This window comes from Gossypium arboreum, chromosome 3, assembly GCF_025698485.1.
Source record: "Gossypium arboreum isolate Shixiya-1 chromosome 3, ASM2569848v2, whole genome shotgun sequence".
In the NCBI taxonomy this organism is placed as follows: Eukaryota; Viridiplantae; Streptophyta; class Magnoliopsida; order Malvales; family Malvaceae; genus Gossypium; species Gossypium arboreum.
In genome coordinates, this window is record NC_069072.1 from 139,004,166 (window position 1) to 139,014,265 (window position 10,100).

A 10,100-nucleotide genomic window follows, 5' to 3' on the forward strand; every position below is an offset into this window, starting at 1 on the left:
TAGCAAAATTATTTCTCGAATATGTCGCCCATTCCTTGCTTTTTACCCATTTGTCTCTAATAAAAAAAAATCAAAGGTTCACTAAGAAATTTTGGTAATACTGGAAATGTTGTCGATCAAAAACCCTAACCCTAGCTCCGGTTTGGAGCCCTTGAAGAGGTTCCATCGTGCTTCTTCTTCTTCTTCTTCTTCTCCGATGGCACTTTGCTCGTCACCGTCGTTACGGCTCAGACCGCCGGCTTACAGAGTCTCTCTCGCCGCTCCCAAAGGATTTGCAGTTGGTTTTCGCTCACTCCATTCACGGCTTCCCTTCCACCATTCCGTCGTCGCTTTCGCAGCTTCTCACGAGGAATCTGTAAGTTCTAATTCAAATCACTTCTCCTTTTTTTGTAGTTATTGGCAATGATAGTATTAAAATGGTTTTCTTTTTAACTTTTGGGGTTTAGAAGCATTCAGAAATGGAAGTTGAAGGAGAAAAGGATGAATTGGAAATGGGGAGCGAAGAAGAATCAAACGAAGCATGGAAACAAGCTTTAGCTTCTTTTAAGGAACAAGCTTTGAAGTTGCAAAGCGTATCCCTTGAAGCTTACGAAGTTCACTCCAAGAAAGCTTTGATTACTCTTAAAGAAACTTCGGAGGTTCTCAAGGTTCAAGCTGAAAAGGCAAGAAATGATTTGACTGAAGTAGTCAAAGAAATGAGTGAAGAAGGCAAAGAATACCTCTCAACGGCTGCCGATAATTCCCCTCCTGAAGTCAAAGAAATCGTTGAGACCTTCTCTTCGTCCGCCGAAGATTTCAATGACGTTTCCAAAGTTCATGACTTTCATGTCGGTATTCCTTATGGTATGGTGTTTACTTTGGATTCTTTTTATATATTTTTCTATATGAACTGTGTTGCATCAATTCAACTATCGAAATTTGTTTTGTGTATTTGGTTTTGGGCAGGTTTTATTCTTTCAGTTGGGGGATTCCTTTCTTTCATGGTGACAGGGAGTATATCTGCCATTAGGTTTGGTATTATTCTAGGTGGAGCTCTTTTGGCATTAAGTGTATCGAGCTTAAAATCTCATAAAAGAGGAGAGTCGTCTCCCCTTGCCATCAAAGGACAAGCAGGTTGCTACAATTTTCTTAATTTGCATGAATTTTACTATCAGTTATGTTGTATTAATGGGATTATGTTTTCTGCAGTGATCTCATCTGTACTATTTTTGAGGGAGTTAAGCTTGCTGATTTTGGTGGGGCTTCTATCTTTGTGTATAAAACCTTTGTTTACCTTACTGTCAGCTTATTTACAATTAGTGTTTGCCTTTGTTATTCTTTTTTGCAGAGATCAACTCTGTGCTCCTTTCTCACTACCGTAATCAGGTTAATATGACTCTTTCCATATTTTAAAACTTATCTGTGGCTAAGGGTTTGATGTTGATGACTATAAGTTCCCATCCCTTCGGTTTTGTAGAACATAATTAGCTTTGCTGCATGTGTTAATGTTCTTTAGTGCGTGGTATATCTTTAGTTTGTGAAGGCAATAAAGAAAAGTTCAAGTTGTCTAACAGCTTGCTTTTTTATATGCAGTGGTGCGGTGGTAGCATTCTATATGTATAAGCTTCTATCGAAGGACAAGCCTCGCTTGGAACCTGGGACTGGAAATTGATGTGCTCTTTTGAGGTTAGTTTATTTTGGTATGCATGTTCTGCGCCCTCTGTTTTTTTCCCAACAGGTATACATGTACGATATGTTCTATCACCATCTATGGCCACTGTCTGGTTCATTGTAGGAAACTTGTCTGTTCATTACCTCTTTTCTTTTATTATAAGAGCTCAAATGTGCTGCATATAGAGCTGGTTTTGAGTATTGAGCAAACCAGTATGCGCCTATTCATTTCTTTTTTTTCTTTTCGTTGTTTTTACATGAGTTTAGGTCAATCTTAATTTTGCTATTTCCGGTTTTTTTGGTCATTTCGGGTTCAGGTTGTTTTGTGTTTAGTTTGGATGGTTTTGGGTTGTTGGCTTGATCAAATCAGGTTTGTGTTTGGGTTTTCGGATGTGATTCAGAATTGACAGGTCTACTCGAGAAGCATTCCCTCCCCCATGCACCCACCGACACTCTGTTTCTCAGTAGATATTGGATCAAATCTTTTTAAGGAAGTGTACTTCCATCCATTTCTGATTCCAGTGCTGAAATATTCCAGTTTTCGTTTACATTTTTCTGAGAAGTTTAATCTTAAACTGGCCCAGGGAGTGATGAAAGAACATATAAATACTGCATTATTCTAGGCTCCGAAGAAAGCAGAATCGATAGCCAAAGAACGAAGTAGAAGCTCTTGAAGAATGTGGAGTTGCAGCATTGTAGGTTTTGGTGTGACTTAGTTTTGGTTTTTCCGATTTGTTGTGAAACCATTAGGATATATTATATGAAGAGTGTTGTGAGAGGTAATTTAAAAGAATGGAGCGAGTGTTTCAAGATGGTATGATGAAAATGTTTTTTTGGTTCTTACTATATGTCCATTCTAACAGTAATGTGGATTTCTTGCCTGTTAAACTGTTATAAAAAGGTGAATAAAAAATCATGGTTTCATATCAAATTGTTGTAATGTGAATTTTGTTGGTTCCAAGTTAGTGGCTAATATTAAAAATCATCTTGGGAGCCTCTATTCATACAAATTCACTGTTCTAGTGACATGCTTGTTTCATCTTGTATTGGTTCCAATGACTGAATATTTTGTAACATTAAGGCCTAGTTTAGAAATATTTTTCAAAAACATTTTTGGGATAAAAGTATTCTTAAATAAACTATTTTTTCTCTCGAAAATTAGTCCCAATAATTCAACGACAATTAAAATTTGACAAAAATAAAGAATTATAAAATGGTTTAATCATAAGATAGTGAATTTCATTGTCCAGATTGACTAATATCCTATCCCATTAGAAAGAGGGGAGTTAAGATGAAGCCTAAATGCCAAATGGTTAAATGCTGTATCCAGCAGGAAGTTTATTTGTTTGTAAGTAGATATATATGGGCTCAAATTTTTAGTCCACTGCAGCAAATGAAACCAGAGAATGGCTTTCTGATTCACCAACAAAACCATCTCAAGAATGGGCCATCAAAGACAAACAACAACACTGGATGCTATTCATTATATGCCTTTTATTTTGTCTAATATGATTTTGTGAAGGTCTTCGTATTTGCACCAAAATGCTTCTAAACCTGAAACCTCCGCAAGTGGTTTAACATATCACCCCCCTCATCTGCTCTTTACTTTTTGTAATTTATATTTCTCTTCTTTTCAATTTCTTGTTTACTTACTACTTCATTAAAAAGCTTCGAAATTTTCCGGAAGTTGGTTGGAATATTTCATCTCAGACATTGTTGTCAAAGGCTGAAACTTTAGAATTTTGATGCCCTAAATTCGATTTTCATATAAAATTTTAATAAATATATTTATTACATAACTTAATGACCCCATGCATAATATTAAAACGAAATAATGACCCCAAAAAATGGTCATTATAAGTGTAATTATACAATTACAATACAAACCATATTGATAAAATATAACGAATTAGAATTCCATGTGATGGCCTGATAGTTAGGGTGTTCAACGCCTCAGTTGTGGTTCGAGTTCAAATCGAGTTAGTCGCGTTTGATGTTTGAGTTTTTTTCTATTATAATTCATAAAAAAATATTAAAAATCAAATTAAAAAATATTGAAGGGAGAAAGCAGGTAGAGAATAGCTTCCTTAATTATAAGATAATTTAAGATTTAATGTTTGTTGTGTAGAATAGTGGGATCCAATTAAACTTTCACATTAGGGTTTTGAATTCAAAAGCAGATTTAGGTAAGACCAGAGATGTGAACATGGAATTTTTGTCCTGTTCAGACCTTTGGAAAAATATGGAACATAATCCTTAAAGTTGATGGAGACAAGGATGGGTTTGTGTAAGAATTTCTTTCATTTTCATCATACTTCTTTTTCTTATTTCCACAAATTTCCATTCTTTTTAATCTATGGATGGATGGGTCTCTCTTTAGGATTTTCTTTTGCCTTTGCATTAACCAGCCATTGCATTAACCAACACGCCATGGACTCTCAATAACCCCTTTTTTAAATGAAAATTAATAATTTTACGTGTTACTTGATAATTTGAAAATACTGATACTGAAAAGTTAATTGTTGAAAATTTCGCACTTTTTCATTAAAAAAGATTCTACAATTTGTTTTTTCTATTGTGAATTATCAAACGTTTTTTCAATGGGTTACTGAATGTGTTTAAAAAAAGTTTTGAATAAATAAATCCTAAAATAAGGGTCGGAGGCGAAATCAAGGGCTGGCAGGGCCCTGATTCCCTTAAAATGATTTTTTTTTTATTTAGGCCTTTTGGAATTTTTAAAATTTTAAATTAGTAAAGATAAAATTGTACTTTGGCCTCTCTAAAAATGATAAAAATTTGATTTAATCATTTAAAAATTATAAAGATAGATACTATTAAAATTGTAAAATTGTATTTTTACTATCGTAAAAGTTACAATTTAAATTCGACCCCCTAAAAAAATTTTCTGGCTTCGCCCCTGATAAGGGTGGGAGGCATCTGAAGCCATAAAAATTTTTCCGAGGACAGTTTCGGATTATAAATGTTTAAGAGAGTTAAAATGTAATTTTATCATCATATTTATATAAAATTTCACAACTTCTTAAAGGACTAAACTATAAATTTTCTATTCTTGGAGTGTCAGAATTGACTTTAAATTTTAGGGGGTGAATGAAAATATACCATTTGATTAACTTAAAAATATTGAAATATTTAAAGAGATTAAAGGAAATATTTCTATTTTGAGAGGTCAAGGATCTATCTACCTCCTCTACCGTCGGCCTTGTATTACAACACAGGCAAGGGGGAATGCAAGAAGGTAGTCAACTGTCTTTGGCAGTTAGTTCTCCTACAATTGATAAATTTATTTTTAAATCCCTTGAAGAATTATAAAATTATAAATTAGTATAACTATAATTTTTTTTTTTAAAAATTTATAATTCAACCCCAATATTAAAAAAAAAAAAGGAAAAAAAGAAGAAGAAGAAGAAGGTGCCTTCGACCCGATGGGCACGGTTGACCTAAAATCTAGTCTATTAAAAAGCAAAAATTCAATCGTAATCCGTGGGGGGGATAATGGATGGATGCATTTATTTAATGTATGTGGTCTGGGTGACCATTGCTGTCCTAAAAAGAACTTCCCCATCCTCCATTTATATATATATATATATATATATATGCATCATTCTCATTTTATGGGTGCCATTCATATTCCTACTCTCTTTATATATTATTATAATTTTTATTTAATTGATGATACGAATTAATTGGATATCAACTCGATATTTTAATTTTTTCCTTTAAAAGAGGTCGATAAAAATTTTCATAGGGTGAAATTTGAAGTCGAACCTATACCATCTATATGGATAAAATTTTAATTTTACAACTCAATCAAAGTTTAATTTTAATATATTTTATACATTTTGATTTTATTATACATACATTATTACCTCCATCGATTAATGTATATATTGATAAAGTTGTTGATTGAGTTGATTTTCAAATTTCGTTTTATTCATAATTTATTTTATTTTTCATTTTAATATAATTAATTTCACATCATACATTTCATTATTTATTATCTATTATTTTTAATACAAGAATAGATTAGAACATGTCTAGCTGAACGAGTGCTCGAATTATATATATCCTTCTCCAACAAATCCCGCACAGAGAGATGTGGATCTTCAAGCGTGACCAAACAATTAATTCTGTCTTCATCCACCTTAGCTAAATTAAATTATATAACAAAATATCAGAGAAAAAGAGAAATAAATATTTCTTCAAGCTTGATCATATTTTTGTATTTTAAATACGTAATTTATATATATATATATATATATATATATATATATAATAAAATTTTAATATACAACAAAATCTCAGAGAAAAGCTTTCAATCTAAAAAGTTAAATCTAACTTCTAGAAAAGTAAATGAATTTTATGATAATAAAGTCAAATTAATAGAAAATCATTTGCTTATGTTTGCCTATATGCCATATATATCACTTTCATGCTAAGCTGTATTTTAGTGAAGTAAGTAATAAGAAAGCATTTTTTTAGGTATAATAATTTGTATTCTTATTATATATACAGTCCTTTTCTTAACCTTGTTTGATTTGTTTAAATGAATTAAATATTTTTTTGAATTATAATAATAAGATAAAGTCCGAATAATAAATATGATTAACGCGACTCGAACTCAAACCATAACTAAATCATCACATGGATTCATGAATTAAATATTTTTAATCTCATTAAGAAGATATTTTGTTGAATTTGGAAAAATGGTTGTGATAGTTGCATGTGTAACTTGTCTTTAGTATATACCATATAAAACCAACAGCATGTTGGTTCAAATCCTAAATTATGTCACTTTCTAATCTACAGCATTAAAATTGTCATCATCAATGATTTTTGCTTTCTCTCTAAACCCACAAAAGTAAATATACTCTAATGATGATGTTCTTTTGAAGATCATGGATCATTTTCCATCTTCCTCTTTTTCCACCATATATATATTCACTTTTCTTTAAAAGCAACACAGTAAAAAAATCAAATTTCATGGACATGATAATAAGGTAGTTTATCACTCAAATAGTACGAGTTTAAATTTTATTTTTTTCTTTATAATAAACGATAGGGTTTAAATTTTACTATTAACCTTATTTAATGAGTGATAGTTAGTATTTTATAAGGTCGGTGATTTAACCTAAAAAAAAGTAAAGATTGATTAGTTGACGTGGATTGCTTCAGTTAGCTGAATATTCGTTAGCATTTTGAAAAGATCAAATTATACTATAAGCTTCATAATCTTAATAAAAATTCGTATCTTAAAGAAATCAACGATTCCGTTTAATGGATAATATCTATGTATCACTTTTAGCCATCCAGGAAGCAGGTGGCATAGCTGATCCTGAATTAGGGTGGCCTTCCCTAACCTAATTTTTTTTTTTGATAAAAAAGAAGAAAAAAATGATTAAAGCATGGCGGCAGTTAATATTAAAAATCTCCACTTTCTGCTCTGAGCAACTTGTTTTGGTGTAGATATCTTAAAATTCTACAGCAGCAATGTCCATTTTTGGTAATGGAGAGCTTAGCATATAAAAGGACTTTGATTGCGATATATATAACATTTTATCATTTGCATGATTGAAACAATAACATAACACATATACACATATATATATATATATATATAGAGAGAGAGAGAGAGACAGATGGGAGAAAGAGCTGTATGCACTTTGCAGCTCTATTCTTATTATAAGAAAAAAGAAGCATAACCCAATATTTCTACATTAAGATTGCAAAGAGATTTAACCTTCTTTCTTTTTCAAAAAAAAAAAGCCTAACATCATCATCATCATAATCAAGATCACTAACAAAGCAAGCTAACCCTACCCCCCGGCCTTTCAAAACTGAAGCAAATCATCAAGATCTACAGAATCTACTACATCAGATAGAACATCATGATCAGGTGACAGAACTGTCATATCAGCTGATGACAGATCAAAGGTACTCAACTGATGATGATGTGACAAAAGATACTCAGACGATGATGATCCATTGTAAGTGATTTCACTGATTGGTTTATAATCCTCTTTGCTCTCTTGTTTCACCGATGAGAAAAAAGGGTTGTCGTTGCCTTGCTTGTTTGTGAGAGTACTGTTGTTTGCAAAGCTAAGTAATATAGAGGAATCGTTATTACAAGTTGAATCTTCCACCATGAAATGACAAGACTTGAGCATGTTTTTGCAAGTATGGTGACCATAGTATATTGTTTCATACTTTGGAGGATCATCTTCAAGCTTTTGGACTTGTTTGCTTGCTTGACAACCTTGATCTGTCTTGTGGGTGCATCTAAAATAGCTTCTGCAAATACATATACATACATATAGTCTATCAGTATTAGTTTAAGGGATCATTAAATAAATTAAAATAACTTATAGATAAATGCTAAATCACTAAATTCTACACCAAAGACTCTAAACCGGAAACTCAAAATTCTTAATCCGAGAATTATTAGTATTTATTTCTTTAAATGTATATGATTAAATTAAAGTTACAGTTTCATATATATAATTACATTAAATTAAAATTCATGTATCAAATTACACATTAAATAAAAACTCATATATCTCAAAAATAAAATAAAATAAAATAAAAAGTAAAAGCAATGAAAGCTATAAGAAAAGCCATTATTTAACCTAAAAGATTAAAGAATGTTGTTGTTTCCTTAGATAGAATATAATGAACTGTTTGGAATCTAATCAATATGTTGAAATGACATGAAGTGGTTCTATTTACTATAATTGTGGCACATCACTTTTTCACTAAGATTATATATCCAAGGTATGAAACATGAAGTATGAAGCAACTTTGTGTCTATTCTAATATATGACAACAAAAGAGAGAGAGAGAGAGAAGACTATACTATTTGAAGACTTACTGTATTTCTTATAGCAATACTTTCAAAAAAGTTTTTAAGAATCAAAAATGGTGTTTTTGTTTGTACTGAAAAAAAATCAAATAAAAATTGTATATATATATATGAATTAAATCACAATCTTGATGACATAGTACCTTGGGTGATTGGCATGAAGGATTTGTTTTTGGCCATATTTTCTCCATGCATACCCATCATCAACAAGTGCTGAGGTGATTTTTTTCCTTGAATCAACACACTTCCTGTACATAAATATATATAGTCATAAATTCCATTATCCAAAATAAAAAATTCCACTGTTCATCAGCCAGCCAGCTCTAAATATTAGGAAATTCATGAAAAATTCAAAGTATAAAATAATTATTCATTACTTTTTAAAGTGGTGAAAGAAATATATTCTTAAAGTGATTTTTTTGTTTTTTAATGATGTAATTAAATTGGATATATATAAATACAGACAAAAGGATGAACTCAAACTATAACATATAGATCTAAATTATAGCTGAAAACTGGGAAAAAAGCTATATTTATCCTTTTCAAAATAAAATATATATTAAAAAAGCATATAATATATTCAACTGAGAATAATGTTTGCATTTCTTTTAAGCAAATTAAATCGAAAAAAGAAAAAAAAAAAGGAATTTACCCTAAGCTAAAGGCTTAAATGCATTTTTTTTTGTGGATAATACTGAAAAAAAAATGGAAGAAAATATTAAAATAAGAAATAATTAGGAAAAGAAAAAGGTACCTTCTCTTGTAAGATCCTCTTCGATCTCTATGTGTAGAAGGAGGACTTTTAATGCTGTCACCGGAATCTTCGGATTTCCGACCATCGGAAGTGATGTTGATGGTAGGTTTTTGAGAAACGTCGTTAAAATCATCATTGTAATAATAATCGGCGACGGCAGCAGTAGTAGTAGTGTTAGAGTTTGTTAATAAGGAAAGGGTATTAGCAAAAGTTTCACAGATTTTAAGGACCAGATCTTCACTGTTCACAAAGCCATCATCTGTTAAAGATTTAGTGAGCAGATCTCGTAGCTGTTTGGTTAACTCTTTGCCTCGGACAAGTTCTTCGATTGCTTTCTTTGTGTTCCAAGACATGTTTGCCTGTGGGGGAGATAATGATGATATTATGGGGAAAATGAAGAAGGGGATAGAGAAAGAAAAGGCTTAATACTAAGTAAAAAGGTGAAAAAGGAAGAGGTGCATAGCAAATTCATGGAAGAGAAAGGGAAAGAAAGGAGAAAATTCCACGAATGGAGGACCTTTTTTTTGTTGTTGTTGGTTAAGTTACTGTATTTTCCCACGCGCGAATGTTATATACTCGCCCTAACTATGGATGGCAGCTTGTCTCATGTATTTATTGTCTGGTCCGCAAGTTTGGAACTTTTATTGAAGGTGGAAATATTTTTGTCAATTTAGGGTTTTAAGAGAGAGAAAGTTGAAAGTTGAAAATTGATGGGAATGTATTGGGTTTAATTTTTGGTTTGGAAAAATATTTCATGCACTATTACGAAAATTACGGGTTGATACATGTTTTATAAGATTTAGTAAATTTTAAAGTTGT

The 10,100-nt window shown here is 31.3% G+C and overlaps 2 protein-coding genes across 5 annotated transcripts; one reads left to right on the plus strand and one right to left on the minus strand.

Moving 5' to 3' along the window:
* Positions 1-2,581, plus strand: LOC108476358 (protein FATTY ACID EXPORT 3, chloroplastic). Of its 4 annotated transcripts, none has more exons than XM_017778553.2 (7): positions 1-355; positions 450-843; positions 946-1,113; positions 1,189-1,235; positions 1,328-1,365; positions 1,573-1,665; positions 2,052-2,581. In XM_017778553.2, the coding sequence occupies exons 1-6, from the start codon at positions 107-109 to the stop codon at positions 1,649-1,651; spliced, it is 975 nt and encodes a 324-aa protein (XP_017634042.1). In that variant the 5' UTR covers positions 1-106; the 3' UTR covers positions 1,652-1,665; positions 2,052-2,581. The 4 variants fall into 4 exon arrangements, with proteins under 4 accessions (XP_017634042.1, XP_017634040.1, XP_052882077.1 ...); XM_017778551.2 differs by having other exon boundaries at positions 2-355; positions 447-843; XM_053026117.1 differs by having other exon boundaries at positions 3-355; positions 2,235-2,581.
* A 4,727-nt stretch (positions 2,582-7,308) lies between these two features.
* On the minus strand, positions 7,309-9,737 carry LOC108475703 (WRKY DNA-binding transcription factor 70). Its single transcript, XM_017777684.2, has 3 exons — positions 9,282-9,737; positions 8,671-8,775; positions 7,309-7,959 (listed from the first exon to the last, which is right to left on the minus strand). Exons 1-3 carry the CDS (start codon positions 9,632-9,634, stop codon positions 7,500-7,502), a joined length of 918 nt encoding a protein of 305 aa, XP_017633173.1. The 5' UTR covers positions 9,635-9,737; the 3' UTR covers positions 7,309-7,499.
* Between the last annotated feature and the right edge of the window lie 363 nt (positions 9,738-10,100).